This window comes from Arachis stenosperma, chromosome 2 (genome assembly GCF_014773155.1).
Source record: "Arachis stenosperma cultivar V10309 chromosome 2, arast.V10309.gnm1.PFL2, whole genome shotgun sequence".
In the NCBI taxonomy this organism is placed as follows: Eukaryota; Viridiplantae; Streptophyta; class Magnoliopsida; order Fabales; family Fabaceae; genus Arachis; species Arachis stenosperma.
In genome coordinates, this window is record NC_080378.1 from 40,185,475 (window position 1) to 40,204,987 (window position 19,513).

The 19,513-nt window shown below is 39.5% G+C and overlaps 1 protein-coding gene across 1 annotated transcript; it reads right to left on the minus strand.

The window, feature by feature from the left end:
* Window positions 1–9,838: 9,838 nt before the first annotated feature.
* Window positions 9,839–10,237, minus strand: LOC130962815 (uncharacterized). The gene has a single exon (XM_057888980.1). It carries the CDS (start codon window positions 10,235–10,237, stop codon window positions 9,839–9,841), a length of 399 nt encoding a protein of 132 aa, XP_057744963.1.
* Window positions 10,238–19,513: the final 9,276 nt, after the last annotated feature.

A 19,513-nucleotide genomic window follows, 5' to 3' on the forward strand; every position in this document is an offset into this window, starting at 1 on the left:
CACAAATGTGGATCATTAACGTGGGAAAGAGGGACAATAAGCAGCGTTATTGGTAAAAGTGAGTGCCAATAACGTTTGCAAAGGGCTAAGAGGCTACGTTAGTGGTCACGTTAGTACCACTAACGTTGAAGTTAACGTAGATCAATTGGTTTGGAACATTAGGGACAAATTTATCGTCACTAACACTTTCGAACCCAAGTTTACACCTAACGTTAACGCCACTAACGTCCTAACTAACATCCTACCATGCCTGACTCACATTCTTTCTGCAAGCAAAGCTGAGCCTACTGAAGACTGAAGACTGTAACTGCTTCAACTAAAGATCAAGGGCCCATATCCAAGACTTGAAGAGCTAACTAAAAGATCAGAAGAGTAGTATATATAGGAAGTAGTTTTGAACTAGAAGGAGGCTGGGCGTTATTGGGAACTACATTCTGTATATTTACTTTCCTGCAAATTCTAGTTTACTGGAGAATGCACTCTTCTCTATCATCTTCTATTTTTAGAGCTATGAACAACTAAACCCCTTTTCATTGGGTTAGGGAGCTCTGTTGTAATTTGATGGATCAATTATAGTTTTCATTCTTCTTCTTCTTTCTTTTCTCTTGATTTACTAGAAAGCTTTCGATCTTAAATCAATTGGTTAGTTGTCTTGGAAAAGAAACTCTCCATAATTAGATCTCCTCTGAGCCTTGGAAAAGGGATGAGGAGATCATGCCAGAATTACTTTCTCATGTTGGACCAAATTGGGGTTTGGATGGATATAGTGACATATAATTCTACCACCACTTTGATTTGGACATACATGTAGTATAATTAGTTACCATACTTCATCTCTTCCCATGAGCAATTAAATCAAGGAATTGGGCAATTGTTTAAGCTTAGAGAGATTGGGTTGCCAAGGAATTGGGATCCAATCACTTAAGATTGCCAAGGAGATCAATGAATGCATTAATTGACGAAGAGATGAGAATGAACTTGATCTGGAGAATGTAACATCTCCTAAGCCAAATGAATCCCCCATTTCTGATCTTACCCATTCTCTTAGCCAAGGAGATCTTATATTTTTATGTTCATCTCCCCAAATCCCCATTTAAGATTTTGTAATTTACTTTCTGTAATTTACATTCTGCCATTTATTTCCATCATTTATATTTTCTGACATTTACTTTCCCGCCATTTAATTTTCTGCAATTATCACTTCAACTTCTTCTTAGCTCAACTAGAACATTTCTCCAATTAAAGTTGCTTGACCAATCAATCCCTGTGGGATTCGACCTTACTCTATTGTGAGTTTTTACTTGATGACAATTCGGTATACTTGCCGAAGGGAAATTTTTTGAGAGACAAGTTTTCGTGCATCAAGTTTATGGCGCCGTTGCCGGGGATTGATTTTTATCGACAATGATTAAGTTGGAAGATAACTAGATTGAGCAATTTTCTTTGTTTTGATTATTTCATTTTAGTCATTTACTTCCAGTTTAGCCTTTTCGTTTCCTTTTTCTTTCTTCTTCATCTGTTTTCCTTGCTCTCTACAATTTAGTTCACTAACCCACTAACTGTTTGATACATTGCACCACTCACACTAACAGCCATTCTAACAAGAGTAATTTCTTCATTTATTTTCTTTCTTGCTTTTTGCTTTGTTGGATGTATGACAAGTAAAAAAGCGGAGCTTTAACTTCCTTTGATTCTGAACCTGAGAGGACCTTCCTTAGATTAAGGAGGGAAGCAAGAGGGAAGAGAGTCGTTGGTGCTGAGAAAGAGGATGAGTATTTTGAAACAGACATGGAGGAGAATATGGAGAACCACCATGAAGAAGAAGCTTACAACCATGCCAGAGAAGGCCCAGTGAATCATGCTGGGTAAGAGAGAAGAGTTCTAGGCTCTTCCATCAATCCAAACCCAGGAAATTGTGGAAGTAGCATTCAGAAGCCAACCATACATGCCAATAACTTTGAACTAAAGCCCCAGCTCATCACCCTCGTTCAAAACAACTGTGCATTCAGAGGAAGCGCCTAAGAAGACCCCAATCAACATCTAACCACCTTCCTAAGGATATGTGATACTGTGAAGTCTAATGGTGTTCATCCTGACACCTATAGACTGCTTTTGTTCCCCTTTTCACTCAGGGATAAAGCATCTAAATGGCTGGAATCTTTTCCGAAGGAGAGTTTAACAACATGGGAAGATGTGGTGAACAAATTCTTGGCGAGATTCTGGTGCACGAAATTATGATCATCAACAATGGCACCAAAGACTTGGAGCTCTTAAACGTGAATCACACTTTGTCACAACTTCACACAATTAACCAGCAAGTGCACTGGGTCATCCAAGTAATACCTTACGTGAGTAAGGGTCGATCCCACGAAGATTGTTGATATGAAGCAAGCTATGGTCATCTTGTAAATCTCAGTTAGGCGGATAATAAATGGTTAAATCAAGATAAATAAAACATAAAATAAAGATAGAGATACTTATGTAATCCATTGGTGTGAATTTCAGATAAGTGTATGGAGATGCTGTGTTCCTTCTGAATTTCTGCTTTCCTACTGTTTTCATCCAATAATTCTTACTCATTTCCATGGCAAGTTGTATGTAGGGCATCACCGTTGTAAATGGCTACTTCCCATCCTCTCAGTGAAAATGGTCCAAATGCTCTGTCACAACATAGCTAATCATCTGTCGGTTATCGATCATGTCGGAATAGAGTCCATTGATTCTTTTACGTCTGTCACTACGCCCAACAATCGCGAGTTTGAAGCTCGTCACAATCATTCAATTCCTGAATCCTACTCGGAATACCACATACAAGGTTTAGACTTTCCGGATTCTCAAGAATGGCCGCCAATAATTCTAGCTTATACCACGAAGATTCTGATTAAGGAATCCAAGAGATACACGCTCGATCTAAGTAGAACGGAAGTGGTTGTCAGTCATGCGTTTATAAGAACGGATGATGATGAGTGTCACGGATCATCACATCCATCAAGTTGAAGTGCAGCGAATATCTTAGAATAAGAATAAGCTTGAATTGAATAGAAGAACAATAGTAATTGCATTAATTCTCAAGGTACAGCAGAGCTCCACACCTTAATCTATGGTGTGTAGTGTAACAACCCTAGTTTTTGAAAATAAAATAATTAGTTATTTGTGATTTATTTTAAGAAAATTATTTTACTAAAGGTAATTAAATGGAGTTTCATGATAATTGAAGTTTAAATTAATTATAATTTTTATATAATCTTTATTAGATATTTGGTATAATTGAAATTATAATTTTGGTAATTGAAAAATAAGAAAGAATTGTATAATTTAATTTAAGTAACTTTTATTATGAATAATTTATGATTCAATTCAAATTCCTTATTTTTACAGAATAACTTATTAAGAATGATTAGATTGATATTTATAAATACTTTAAGTTTAAGTCAATTAATATTTATGTATAATTTTTATTATAATTAGTTATTTTATAAATTGAAATTAAAGTTTCGGAGATAGAAAAATAATGAAAAGATATATCATTTAATTTGAATAATTAATATTGAGTTTAAACTATATTTTATAGATATGTGATTAATATATTTATTTTATAATTTAAATTAAAAATAATTAATTAAACTTAGCAATATATTGATAAATAATGTTCTTAAATATTTTTAATATAGTATATTTGGTTTTAAAATTATTCTACCCTCCAATTTTATCAAAATATCTATTCATATCTATCCATATTTCCTTATAAAATCTTAATTTCTAACCCTAATTCCCAAATCAAACCTAGAAACCTTAATTTCCTAAATTAAGAAACCCTAACTCTAATTTTTCAATTTCCCAAGCTTCTAAACATAGCCCCCACCCCCTTTCTTCATAAACCTAATGCTGAAACAGAATCAGACAGGGAGAGAGAGAGGAAATCAGAGTGTGATACAAGCAGCCACCATTCAGTCGCCAGAGCCACCACTGGGGGGTCTTTGCCGTCACTGTCGTCCTCATCCACGCAAGGTGCAGCGCTGCGCGGTCCAGCCATCATGACCTCCGTGGAGCCCGCGTCGCTGTCGCCTCGGCTGTTCCCACCGCCGCTAGATCCATTGCGCACGTTGTCGTATGAGCAGTGATGGAGTGCAGAAGCTGGTGAATTAAAAATTTATTAAAATAGTTACATTGCGAGTATAGTTCTTAACTCACCAAAAATCTGCCTATCAATTTAGAAATATGTCACAGAAAGTTTAAATTAAAATTATTGGGAGTTTTAAGTCCCAGGTCGTCTCCCAACGAGTTGCAGAAAAGTGTGCTGTTTTATTAATCAGATATTCCAAAAAGTTGAGCTAAGTAAATTGGAATTTAAATTAAGGAATTTTAAATAATATAAATAAAAGTCTTGAGTGGGAATTGATTGGTTAGAATCTCTATCATTGATGGTGTGATTGTAAGATTAATTTATAATTAATAGTTGTTCTGTTTGGTTATCCCTTACTAGGTAAGGGAAAGTCAAACAAGTGGGAATGCCAGATCTGTTCACAAGTTGCAACCCACTTAGTTTAAAGGGATTGGCGTCGGTGACAAGATAGCAATCCAATATTTACCCAATTACAAATTTTTCCTTCAATCCTTCCAACTCAAGAGTTCCTTTTGATCAATTCCCCATCAAGTAATGAAACTACTCACGCATTGTAAATAAAGAATCCATGGCACATGAAAGGGAATTAAAAGAAGACATGATTATTGGAATTGAAATTAAATTAAAAAGAAATAATCCTTGCATTAATTAATCATAAAAGTATCTGAATGACAAAATTGAACATAACAAAGAACATAGAAGAATAAAACCAAGTTAAGAGAACAAACTAGAGTGATGAAGTCTTGATGAGGAAATAACTCTTCTCAATGTTCCAATGCTAAGACCAATTGAAAATTAAAATTCTAAAAACTAGAGAGAAAAACCTAAGAGAGTGAAAAACTAAATCTAAAACTACTCAATGAATGTGTCTCCATTGTTTCTGCATATTCTCTGACTCTAGTCTGCTGTTCCGGGCCGAAAACTGGGCCGAAATAGGGTCCAAAATCGCTGGTTTTGGATTCTGCAGATTATGCAGATCGTGCATGTCACGCGATCGCGTCGTCCATGCGGACGCGTCGCTTGCACTTTTCCTCTTCACGCGTTCGCGTCGTCTACGCTACCGCGTTGCTTGTGCTTTCCAATCCGCGCGGCCGCGCAAGCCATTCGGCCGCGTCACTGCGATTTGCGCTCCTTCGCGTGGTCACGTGAGCCACGCGACCGCGTCACTTTTCGCTGGTTATCTCCTCAAATTCTTGTGTTCCTTCCATTTTTGCTTGCTTCCTCTCCAATCTCCGTCTCATTCATGCCCTATAAAGCCTGAAACACTTGACACACAGATTACGGCATCGAATAGAATAAAAGAGAATTAAAATTAAATAATTAAAGTCTCTAGGAAGCAATTTTCAAACATGTAATAAATTCAGGAAGGAAATCTAAATGCATGCTAAATTGATGAATAAGTGGGTAAGGATCACGACAAAACCACACAATTAAACACAATATAAACTATAAAATAGTGGTTTATCAACCTCCCCACACTTAAACATTAGCATGTCCTCATGCTAAATTGAAGGAGACAAGGAAATAAGTATGAACATGCAGAAACTCATGAAATGCAATGCAATCCTACATATATAAATAAATGCAACTATATGATTATTATCCACTTGATCAAAAGTAAATAAGCCCTTCAAAACAATTACAAATCAAATTCCACTAATTCTATCATCATATAATAGAACCAATAAAAGTGCAAGAAGATAGCTTATGAAGGCCGGAAACATGAAAATTCAAGCATTGAACCCTCACTGATAATGTATGTATGCTCTAATCTCTAGTATATAGGATAATCACTCTATTCTTCTCTAGTCATGCTTTCTAACTTTTGTTTTTCTCCTAACCAATCAACAACAGTTAATATACCAATGCAAACATCATGAGGTCTTTTCAAGGTTGTAATGGGGCCAAGGTGCAGGTAAGGATATACATATGGCTAAGTGAGCTTTATAAATTGAATCTTTAATTAACCTAAGTTCTCACCTAATATACATATATTCTATATACTTTTAAATTCATGCCTAGCTACCCATAATTCCCTTTTTCAACCCATACTCATGTTTCAACCTTGTATTTTAATTCTATCATATGTGCATTGATCTTTGAATTCTGAATTTAACATTGGGGTAATTTTGTCCCCTTATTTATTGATTTTTTTTTGAATAAATAAAGCTTATCAATGCACATAGATTTTTCATTCTTATATTTTCACATGAGTGGGTATCCAAATTTCCTTTAAATTTTTCATGACACATTCCCTTAACAACTTTTGTTCCCACAATTTCCCATACTTAACTAGCACACACAATTCTATCTTAAGCTAACCAAAGATTCAATTTGGGATATGCAATTATTTTTCAGCTTAAGGTTAGTAATGTGGTAAAATATAGAATAAATGGGGTTTTAAAGGCTCAAAGTGGTTAACAAGGGTAATTGAAAAGGGTAGGCTTGATTTGGATAAGTGAGTTTAAACAATTAATGGCCTCAATCATGTGCAAGCATGTAAATATAATAAATATTGGACATATAAGATAAAACAAAATATAGATTACAATCATAGAGAAGTAAACACACAAGAATAAAATAATTATGGTTAAATAATGTAACCATACATAAAGGCTCAAATCTTTCACAGGTTGTGTGTTCTTTAGCTCAAACATCATGTTCTAAATACAACTCAAGCAGATTTATCATAAAAATTTTGAAAAATTAGTGAAATTTTGTTCCAAAGATTGATTTTTAAAAGGAACTTATTGTCTTTTCAATCAAGTAGAACATGCATGCAACTATTCTAACCTATGCAATTTATTCTATTCTATAAAAGAAAGAAAAATCTAACTAAAATATCCTAATTATTGGTGTCAGAGAAGAGAATTTACCTCCGGAAGTCAGGTACTGACCGACCTCCCCACACTTAAGGCTTTGCACCATCCTCGGTGCCATCTGTCAGGAACAGGGGTGGGCTGGTGGCAGTATCTCTACAGTCGGGATCATCATGGCTCCCGGTACTGGTAAAAGAAGTGGAGTCCGGGGTGTCTGAGTCTCTGAAGCGTCCCTGGAGTAGCTCCTTGAGGTGTTTGAATTGGCGCTCGTTACGGCGCTCTCTCATCTTTGCTTTCTGTTCATGCCGATCCAACTTTTCAAGTATCTGCTGGAGCAATTTCTCAGTGGTAGATGCTTGTGGTGTTGAAGAAGGAATATCTTCAACCGGCTCAGTAGGCTGGCTTGTAGTGGCTGCTGAAAGTCTGAGGTATTTCTCGTTAGGGACATATTGATTATCCCGTGGAAGCATGGCTTTGGTGTCCCCAGCTCTGCAGGAGACTCCGGCTGTTGAGACAAGATTTGAGACCAAGGCGGGGAAAGGTAAGTTGCCCGCGATTTGTACATGCTCCATAGCATGCCGGATGTGTCTGGAGAGATCCAGAGGTTGGTCTGTAAAGATGCACCATAGTAGAACAGCCATGTCCGCAGTGAAGGAGGACTCATGAGTGCTTGGAAAGACGTAATGGGACATGATCTGTGCCCATACGCGATCCTCCAAGGTAAGCGCGGAAGCCAAGATTCCCTTAGGGCGGTTGCGGTGGTATCCGTAGATCCAACGGCTGCCAGGTAAAGCGATGACTCTGAGAACAGAGTCCCAGTCAAATTGGTATCTCTGGCGCTGAAGGGTGGCTTCTTGAAAAGCGTCCATTCCTGCGGGAATAGGGGGAAGACTCAGAACTTGCTGAATGGCCTCTTCTGTGATGGGGACTTGCTTCTGCCGGACATAAACAGACTGCAGGGTTGGTATGTAGAAGTTGGAGTAGAACTCAACTACCCAAGAAAGATTGACCTGCCTTGGCTGTCTCCGTAGGAAACCCCATTGTCTTCGCTCAATTTGTGGCTCAACAAAGGTGGCAATATTGGGCGGGAGGATAAGAAGGTATTCATTGTTATAGTTCCTTTCTGCTAGGATAGGGAACATCTGCTCACAGTAGCGATTGGGAAATCGCGCAGTGTCCTTTGCAGGAAAGGCTTTCTCCTTGTCGTCAACCTTTATTATCCTCTTAACTCTTTTTGTTGAGGGCTTGACTGCGGTTGAAGAAGGCTCTGCCACTAATGCTCTTTTAGTTCCTCTTCTTGCTGGTGGTTTGGAAGTAGCTTTCTCTTTTTCTTTCTTGGTGGCCATCCTGAAAGAAGGGAAGAGAAAGGAAATTAAATTCAAAGAGATAGAGCAAGGAAGAGGGTATTGTAAGTGATAGTCAATGCACAATAAAGATAAATGGCATCAACACATGGTTCGGATTACATGTGAAAAGCTCATCAATGGAAATATAGCAAGTGCATGTAGGACAATGGAATGCAAGAGGTTTATTGGCATGCAAGCAAAGGCATGAGTAGCATATATCAAACATTCAATGTCCAAGTTAGGTTACCATGTGTAACAAATTAATTATCACATTTGTATTGACAATTAAATTTAATTAATAAAATATGAAAGGGAATTTGTGAAAAGCAAACATTGCTGAGTAGAGTAAAGTAATGTAGAAAAGTGCATAATGCTATATGGGCTTTTTCACAAACACATGGCATGCATGTTAAACAAGATATAAAAAGTATGAAAGTGAACATGCAAGCAATCCCTTAAATAAGAGAAAAATAATTGTCAAATACTTTGCAATAATCCACAAGCATATAATGAGGAATTATGACTCAAAAGGTTTCTAACACCATGTAAAAGGAAAAGAAGAAGAAGGAAAAATAAAGATTTGAAAAGAAAAAGAAAAGAAAACGAAAATAATAATATATATACATAATTTAATAAGAATGATAGAAAAAAGAAGAAGGAAGAAGAAGGTAAAACCTTGTTAATGGTGGTGAGAGAGATAGAGAGTGAAAGGTGAGGTAGAAGGGGAAGGGGGAAAGAAGAAAGAAGGAGGGAAAAGAAAAATTAGGATTTGGAGGAAAGAAAGATAAGATAATTTGGCAATTGAAGTTGGGTTGTGCGGCGCATGCGACGCGGCCGCGGAAGGCACGCGTTCGCGTGAGTGCGCATCAGGAAAGGGGACGCGATTGCGTCTGTCACGCGGTCGCGTGACCTACGTTGTGCTGCTGGCGTGAGTGCAGCCTCGCTCCAGCACAACTCTCTGTTCAATATAATTCAATTGCCAAATTAAGGTGACGCGATCGCGTGGGTCATGCGATCACGTGAGTGTGCATCAGAAATTAAATGACGCGACCGCGTCGGCGACGCGGTCGCATGACAAGGATTGTGCTTCCAGCACCAATCCAGCACGACTCTCGCACAATATAGCATTGTGCACCCTTTGACGTCGAAAATGCAGGGCACGCGGACGCGTGGAGCACGCGGTCGCGTGGGAGGCAATGATTTCCATGCGACGCGGTCGCGTCAGCGACGCGGTTGCGTGGAATAATTTGTGCCTTTGGCACGACTCCAGCGCTGCTCCTACGTAACTTTCTGTTCATTTTTATTTTTCTTTACTCCCCCTGCCACGCGGACGCGTCGCTGGTGCGATCGCGTCGCGCGGCGAAAATTTTTTTTTTTTTAAGGAAAGATAAAGACATGTAATTGAAAGAGCACGAAAGCACTAATAAAGAGAAGAGTTATTTAAAGAAGAAAAAAAACTAAAAAGTGAAGAAAAGAATGATCATACCGCGGTGGGTTGTCTCCCACCAAGCACTTTGCTTTAACGTCCGTAAGTTGGACGCTCCACTAGCTCAATCTATTGCTATGTGGGGATCTTCCAGGTGGAAGATCTCAAGCTCCTTGCTTTTCTGCACCTTCTCACCATGGTATAGCTTCAGGCGGTGTCCATTAACCTTAATAAGTTCAGAACTTGAAGGATGGCTTAGGTGATAAACTTCGTACGGTTCAGCCTTCTCTATTCTGTATGGAACTTCCCATTTTGATCTCAACTTACCGGGCATGAGCCTTAGTCGAGATTTGTAAAGGAGAACAAAATCTCCAGGTTGAAACTCTCTCTTCTTGATGTTTTGATCATGCACAGCTTTCATTTTTTCCTTGTATATTCTGGAGTTCTCATAAGCTTCTAGGCGAAGGTTCTCCAGTTCCTGCAGTTGCAACTTTCTTTCAGCTCCAGCATTCTTAATCCCCATGTTGCACTCTTTAACATCCCAGAAGGCTCTGTGTTTGATTTCAACTAGGAGATGACAGGCTTTTCCATAGACTAAGCGGTAGGGACTCATCCCGATGGGTGTCTTGTATGCTGTTCTATATGCCTGATGAGCGGATAATTTGTACGCTTTTTGGCATTGTTTTTAGTATGTTTTTAGTATGTTTTAGTTAGTTTTTAGTATATTTTTATTAGTTTTTAGTTAAAATTCACTTTTCTGGACTTTACTATGAGTTTGTGTGTTTTTCTGTGATTTCAGGTATTTTCTGGCTGAAATTGAGGGACCTGAGCAAAAATCTGATTCAGAGACTGAAAAGGACTGCAGATGCTGTTGGATTCTGACCTCCCTGCACTCGAAGTGGATTTTCTGGAGCTACAGAAGCCCAATTGGCGCGCTCTCAACGGCGTTGGAAAGTAGACATTCTGGGCTTTCCAGCAATATATGATAGTTCATACTTTGTCCAAGATTTGATGGCCCAAACCGGCGTTCAAAGTCACCTTCAGAATTCCCAGCGTTAAACGCCGGAACTGGCACCAAAGTGGGAGTTAAACGCCCAAACTGGCACAAAAGCTGGCGTTTAACTCCAAGAAGAGTCTCTACACGAAAATGCTTCAATGCTCAGCCCAAGCACACACCAAGTGGGCCCGGAAGTGGATTTTTCTGTCATTTACTCATCTTTGTAAACCTTAAGCTACTAGTTCCCTATAAATAGGACCTCTTACTATTGTATTTGATATCTTTTGATCACCTCAGATCTCTAGATCATCTTTGGACGTCTAGTTCTTAGATTATTGGGAGGCTGGCCTCACGGCCATGCCTAGACCTTGTTCTTATGTATTTTCAACGGTGGAGTTTCTACACACCATAGATTAAGGTGTGGAGCTCTGCTGTACCTCGAGTATTAATGCAATTACTATTGTTCTTCTATTCAATTCAGCTTGTTCTTATTCCAAGATATTCATTCGCACTCAAGAACTTGATGAATGTGATGATTATGTGATGCTCATCATCATTCTCACTTATGAACGCGTGCCTGACAACCACTCCCGTTCTACAAGCAAACAAGGCTTGAATGTTTATCTCTTGGATTCTTTAATCAGAATCTTCGTGGTATAAGCTAGAATTGATGGCGGCATTCAAGAGAATTCGGAAGGTCTAAACCTTGTCTGTGGTATTCTGAGTAGGATTCAATGATTGAATGACTGTGACGAGCTTCAAACTCGCGATTGTGGGGCGTTAGTGACAGACGCAAAAGAATCACTGGATTCTATTCCGACATGATCGAGAACCGACAGCTGGATAGCCGTGCCGTGACAGGGTGCGTTGAACATTTCCACTGAGAGGACGGGACTGTAGCCATTAACAACGGTGATGCCCGAACATACAGCTTGCCATGGAAAGGAGTAAGAAGGATTGGATGAAGACAGTAGGAAAGCAGAGAGACGGAAGAGACAAAGCATCTTCATACGCTTATCTGAAATTCTCACCAATGAATTGCATAAGTATCTCTATCCTTATCTTTATGTTTTATTCATATATCATCCATAACCATTTGAGTCTGCCTGACTAAGATTTACAAGGTGACCATAGCTTGCTTCATACCAACAATCTCCGTGGGATCGACCCTTACTCGCGTAAGGTTTATTACTTGGATGACCCAGTGCACTTGCTGGTTAGTTGTGCGAAGTTGTGTTTATGCCATGGTATTGAGCACCAAGTCGTTGGGGCCATTACTAGGGATTATTTGAGTTGTGAAGAGTAGTGATCACAATTTCGTGCACCAATGCCCACAGTGCATCTTGTAGTCTGGTGCTCCAGTCTTTTATGTGAGGCTTTACTATCTTTTACAAGATACATTTAATTTCTCAGTTTGACACCTCGGCTTGCCCATTAGTTTGGGGATGGTAAGCTATTGCAACTTTATGGATTATCCCATGCTTCTTCCTCAAACCTGTTAGTCTCCTGTTACAAAAATGGGTGCCTTGATCGCTCACGATCGCTCGTGGTGATCCAAAGCGGCATATAATATGGTTTCTCACAAAGGAAACAACAGTGTTAGCATCATCAGTGCGGGTAAGAATTGCTTCCACCCATTTGGAAACATAATCTACAGCTAACAATATATAGAAATATCCACTAGAATTTGGAAATGGACCCATGAAGTCAATGCCCCAAACATCAAAAATTTCACAGAAAAGCATATATTGTTGAGGCATCTCATCCCTCTTGGATATGTTACCAAATTTCTGGCATGGGTGACAAGATTTACAAAACTCAGCAGCATCTCTAAAAAGAGTAGGCCACCAGGATCCACAGTCTAAGATCTTTCTAGCTGTTCGTTGGGGGCCAAAATGTCCTCCACTTTCGGATGAGTGACAGGCCTCTAAAATGGACTGGAATTCTGATTGAGGTACACAACGTCTAATTATCTGGTCAGCGCCACATCTCCATAAATATGGGTCATCCCATATATAATATTTAGACTCGCTTTTCAGCTTGTCTCTTTGATGTTTAGAAAAATGTGGAGGAAATGTGTGGCTAACTAAATAATTAGCAACAGGTGCATACCAAGGGACTACCTCAGATACTGCTTGCAGGTTATCAAAAGGAAAATTATCATCTATAGGAGTAGAATCATCCTTAATATGTTCAAGGCGACTCAAGTGGTCTGCTACTAAATTTTGATTACCACTCCTATCCTTGATTTCTAAATCAAATTCTTGTAACAGCAGTATCCAACATATAAGTCTTGGTTTGGATTCCTTTTTAGCCAATAGATATTTTAGAGCTGCATGGTCCGAATACACTACTACTCTAGTACCAAGTAAGTAAGCCTAGAATTTATCCAGAGCAAAAACAATAGCAAGTAGCTCTTTCTCAGTAGTAGTATAATTGGACTGGGCAGTGTCTAAAGTCTTAGACACATAGGCAATAACAAAAGGATTCTTACCTTCACGCTGAGCCAGCGCTGCTCCTACTGCATGGTTGGAAGCATCGCACATGATTTCAAAAGGCTGGCTCCAGTCGGGTCCTCTCATAATTGGAGCTTGAGTTAGAGCAGTCTTTAGCTTATCAAATGCTTGTTTGCAATCCTCACTGAACTCGAACTCAATATCCTTTTGTAGTAATCTGGATAAGGGAAGTGCCACCTTACTAAAGTCCTTAATAAATCTCCTGTAGAAACCTGCATGGCCAAGGAACAAACGGACTTCCCTCACAGAAGAGGGATAAGGTAAACTAGAAATAACATTCACCTTTGCTGGGTCTACAGAAATGCCATTATTAGATACCACATGTCCCAATACAATCTCTTGCTTTACCATAAAGTGGAATTTTTCAAAATTCAATACAAGGTTTGTATTAATACATCTAGCAAAGGTTAAAAGAATCACCATAAACGCTAAAATCGTCCATAAAAACTTCCATACAGTCCTCAATAAGATCAGAGAAAAGACTCATCATGCACCTTTGGAAAGTAGCTGGTGCATTGCACAAGCCAAAGGGCATTCTCTTATAAGCGTAGGTCCCAAAAGGACATGTAAAAGTAGTCTTTTCTTGATCCTCAGGAGCTATATGAATCTGGAAATAACCTGTGTAACCATCTAAAAAGCAATAATGTGATTTACCTGACAGGCGATCCAACATTTGATCAATGAATGGAAGTGGGTAGTGATCCTTACGAGTAGCTTGGTTGAGACGCATGTAATCAATGCAGACTCTCCAAGCATTCTGAACTCTAGTTGCTATGAGCTCTCCATGCTCATTCTTCACGGTAGCGACTCCGGACTTCTTGGGCACCACTTGTACTGGGCTTACCCATTCACTGTCTGAAATGGGATATATGATACCGGCCTCCAATAGTCTGGTCACTTCCTTTTTGACAACTTCCAAGATGGTAGGATTCAATCTTCTTTGTGGTTGATGGACAGGTCTTGCTCCCTCTTCTAAAAATATTCTGTGCTCGCATATTTGAGGGTTGATTCCCACTATGTCTGCCAAACTCCACCCAATTGCCTTCTTATGCTTCCTCAGCACATCAAGTAGCTGTTCTTCTTGTTGAGAAGTCAGTTCTCTTGCAATAATAACTGGAAGCTTCTGCTCATCCTCAAGGTAAGCATATTTGAGATGTGGAGGGAGAGGTTTCAATTCCAACTTTTGATCATGGGCAGGCTCTGGGTTATCTGAGGCTTGTGAAAATGGCGAAGTGTTCTCATTGTCAGTTGAGAGGGTCCCCACACTTGGACCTTGTCCAGTGTGCCTCTCTTCAAACTCTTCCTTTTGAACTTCAGCCACACTTTCGTCTATGACATCACACTGGAAGATAGAACGATCTTCTGGGGGGTTGTCAATGACTCCATTCAGATTGAAGATTACTATGCGGCCATCTATTTCAAAGGAGTATGTCCCTGAAAAAGCATCCAATTTGAATTTTGATGTCTTCAGGAATGGTCTCCCAAGTAGGATTGATGATGGCTTAGCTGAATCATTATGGGGCATCTCCAAGATATAAAAATCAGTGGGAAATGTGAGCCCTTTAATGTTCACCAAAACATCTTCAGCAACTCCAGCCACTGTAATAATGCTTTTATCTGCTAACACAAAACGAGCTGTCGACCTTTTTAAGGGAGGGAGCCTTAAAACATCATATATAGACAAAGGCATTATACTGACATATGCTCCTAAATCACACATGCAATCATAAATTACTACACCACCAATAGTACAACTAACTATGCAAGGACCTGGATCACTACATTTTTCAGGTAATCCTCCCATTAAAGCAGATATAGAACTACCTAAAGGAATAGTTTCTAATTTATTACTTTTGTCTTTATGGATATATAAGTCTTTTAGAAACTTTGCATATTTAGGTACGTGCTGAATAACATCAAAAAGGGGAACAGTTACCTCAACCTTTTTGAATATTTCTACCATTTTAGGATCAGGTTCCAGCTGCTTCCTAGGCTTCCTTGCAAGTTGTGGAAATGGAATGGGAGTAGTGTTTTCTGTGGTGCCTGCACCTTTTTGTGCTTCTTCCTATGGTTGAGCTATCTCTTCTTCAGCTATGTCCTGTATATCCTCTTCCTCTTCAACATCTTCGATTTCTACCACCTCTTCAGCTGAGGCGTATTCTGGTGAGCTTGGTTCCTCCTGATTCCTCTCCTGCAGTGTGGTTTCGGACCTCAGTGTGATGGCATTAATGCCTCCCTTTGGATTGGGTAATGGTTGAGAGGGGATTCCAGTGGTGCTTGAAGGTTGGTTACTGGAATTTTGTGTTGAACCAAGTTGTGTCAATAAAGCTTGCAGAGTAGAGGTGAAACCATTCAGACTGGCGTTAATACTGTTCACGATGGTATTTTCCATGGCCAGTTGTCTTTTCTCAAAAGCTTGTAATAAATCTTCATTAGAAGATACAAAAGAATGAGTAAATTGAGAGGTTTGCTGCTGATTGTTCGGTGGTCCTTGGTTTTGCCTCAGGTGAGGTGCTCGGTAAGGTTGATTTTGCTGCCTGTTGTTGTAATTATTCCACCTCTGATTTTCCTGATTGTCTCTGCCTCCCTTATTATTGTTGTCCCTCCAATTCTGGTTTGAATTATCCTGCCATCCATGGTTATTATTTCCACTTTGATTGTACCCTTGGTTGGGGCGGTCATAGAAGTTGTGAGTGGATGCCACCATGTTGTCTTCTTGTTGGAGCTGCGGGCATTCATCAGTGTAATGGCTATAATCAGCACAAATTCCTCAAATTCTTTGTGGAACTAGTTGTTGGTTTTGCTGCGGTTGAGTTTGCTGAGCTTGTTGATTTAACTGCAATTGCTTCAGCAGGTTGGTCATTTCACAGATGCTTCGATTTAGAGCAGCAGTCTCTATGCCAGAAGATACTTCTGCAACGGCCCTTGAACGGCCTTGTTTCTGTCTGTGGTTCCAAGTAGATTCAGCTAAATCACTGATCAATTGCCAAGCTTCATCAGTGGTCTTGTACTTCTTCATAGACCCATTGCTGGCACTTTCCAATGTGGTCTTATCTTGGGGCCTCATACCTTGTGTGACATAGCTGAGTAGCACGATCTTGTCAATTATGTGGTGGGGGCATGCTTCCAGAAGATTATTGAAGCGCTCCCAGTATTCAAAGAGAGTCTCATTGTCATCCTGAACGATTGTAGAGATATCCTTCCTCAGTTTATCAGTAACTTCAGATGGAAATAATTTCTCCAGAAACTCCTTTCTGAGTGTATCCCAGTTGGATACATTTGCTAGAGGTTGAGTGTAGTACCACTCTCTTGCTTTTCCCTCAAGAGAGAACGGAAAAGCTTTCAGCAGAATTGAAGTTTCATCAGTGCCATCACGCCTGACAGTAGAACAGGCTGCATGGAAATCTCACAAGTGCTTGATAGGCTCTTGAGCAGGTAGGCCATGAAACTTGGGCATCAAATTTAGCAGTGCGGTCTTTATTTCAAAATCCATAGCTACCGCTGGATGATGCGCTTGAAACGGTTGCATTGTAAAATCAGGAGCTCCTTCCTCCTGAATGGTAATTCTTCTAGCTGCCATGTTTTCTGCACGTAAAACAACCGAATCAGTAGAACGGGGGCTGGTTTCTTCCTCAGACTCACTTTCAGATCCGCCCTCAGAGCGGACTAACCTACGTTGTTCTCGCCTTATTCGTGAAATTGTTCTTTCAATTTCAGGATCGAATATTAGCAAGCGCGGATCAGGAAGTGAACGTGTCATTTGACGGAAGAAACATGCAGCTCATAGTAGCAAAATTAAATAAAATGCAAGTAAATAAATTCTAATTAATAAAATTAACACTCTATTGCAACTCCCCGGCAACGGCGCCAAAAATTGATGGAGTGCAGAAGCTGGTGAATTAAAAATTTATTAAAATAGTTACGTTGCGAGTATAGTTCTTAACTCACCAAAAATCTGCCTATCAATTTAGAAATATGTCACAGAAAGTTTAAATTAAAATTATTGGGAGTTTTAAGTCCCAGGTCGTCTCCCAACGAGTTGCAGAAAAGTGTGCTGTTTTATTAATCAGATATTCCAAAAGGTTGAGCTAAGTAAATTGGAATTTAAATTGAGGAATTTTAAATAATATAAATAAAAGCCTTGAGTGGCAATTGATTGGTTAGAATCTCTATCATTGATGGTGTGATTGTAAGATTAATTTATAATTAATAGTTGTTCTGTTTGGTTATCCCTTACTAGGTAAGGGAAAGTCAAACAAGTGAGAATGCCAGATCTGTACAAGTTGCAACCCACTTAGTTTAAAGGGATTGGCGTCGGTGACAGGATAGCAATCCAACATTTAACCCAATTACAAATTTTTCCTTCAATCCTTCCAACTCAAGAGTTCCTTTTAATCAATTCCCCATCAAGTAATGAAACTACTCACGCATTGTAAATAAAGAATCCATGGCACATGAAAGGGAATTAAAAGAAGACATGATTATTGGAATTGAAATTAAATTAAAAAGAAATAATCCTTGCATTAATTAATCATAAAAGTATCTGAATGACAAAATTGAACATAACAAAGAACATGGAAGAATAAAACCAAGTTAAGAGAACAAACTAGAGTGATGAAGTCTTCATGAGGAAATAACTCTTCTCAATGTTCCAATGCTAAGACCAATTGAAAATTAAAATTCTAAAAACTAGAGAGAAAAACCTAAGAGAGTGAAAAACTAGATCTAAAATTACTCAATGAATGTGTCTCCATTGTTTCTGCATATTCTCTGACTCTAGTCTGCTGTTCCGGGCCGAAAACTGGGCCGAAATAAGGTCCAAAATCGCTGGTTTCGGATTCTGCAGATTATGCAGATCGCGCATGTCACGCGATCGCGTCGTCCATGCGGACGCGTCGCTTGCACTTTTCCTCTTCACGCGTTCGTGTCGTCCACGCTACCGCGTTGCTTGTGCTTTCCAATCCGTGCGGCCGCGCAAGCCATGCGGCCGCGTCACTGCGATTTGCGCTCCTTCGCGCGGTCGCGTGAGCCATGCGACCGCGTCACTTTTCGCTGGTTATCTCCTCAAATTCTTGTGTTCCTTCCATTTTTGCTAGCTTCCTCTCCAATCTCCGTCTCATTCATGCCCTATAAAGCCTGAAACACTTGACACACAGATTACGGCATCGAATGGAATAAAGGAGAATTAAAATTAAATAATTAAAGTCTCTAGGAAGAAATTTTCAAACATGTAATAAATTCAGGAAGGAAATCTAAATGCATGCTAAATTGATGAATAAGTGGGTAAGGATCACGACAAAACCACACAATTAAACACAATATAAACTATAAAATAGTGGTTTATCAAGGAGCCACCGCCGTCCTTGCTTGTCGTCTCCCTTAGAGTCGTCGCCATCGAGGGCCAGCAAAGAGAGAAACGCGAGAGTCAGAGTCACCACTGAGAAGAGACAAAGCTGTCTTTCACGCCGCCGTCGCCACCGATCCACAGCCACCACTGATGAGCGCATAATTTATACGCTTTTTGGCATTATTTTTAGTATGTTTTTAGTATATTTTAGTTAGTTTTTATTATATTTTTATTAGTTTTTATTTAAAATTCACTTTTCTGGACTTTACTATGAGTTTTTGTGTTTTTCTGTGATTTCAGGTATTTTCTGGCTGAAATTGAGGGACCTGAGCAAAAATCTTATTCTGAGGCTGAAAAAGGACTGCAGATGCTGTTGGATTCTGACCTCTCTGCACTCAAAGTAGATTTTTTGGAGCTACAGAAGCCCAATTGGCGCGTTCTTAATTACGTTGGAAAGTGGACATCCAGGGCTTTCTAACAATATATAATAGTTCATATTTTGCCCGAGATTTGATGGCCCAAACCGGCGTTTTAAATCAGCTCAAGAATTCCTGGCGTTTAACGCCGGAACTGGCACAGAAGTGGGAGTTAAACGCCCAAACTGGCACAAAAGCTGGCGTTTAACTCCAAGAAAAGTCTCTACACATGGAAGCTTCAATGCTCAGCCCAAGCACACACCAAATGGGCCCGGAAGTGGATTTTTATGTCATTTACTCATTTCTGTAAACCCTAAGCTACTAGTTCTCTATAAATAAGACCTTTTGCTATTGTATTTTCATCTTGGTTCTTCTGGTTCCCTCTCTGGGGCCGAAGCCAATGATCACCATTATCACTTATGTATTTTCAACGGTGGAGTTTCTACACACCACAGATTAAGGTGTGGAGCTCTGCTGTACCTCGAGTATCAATGCAATTACTACTATTTTCCATTCAATTCAA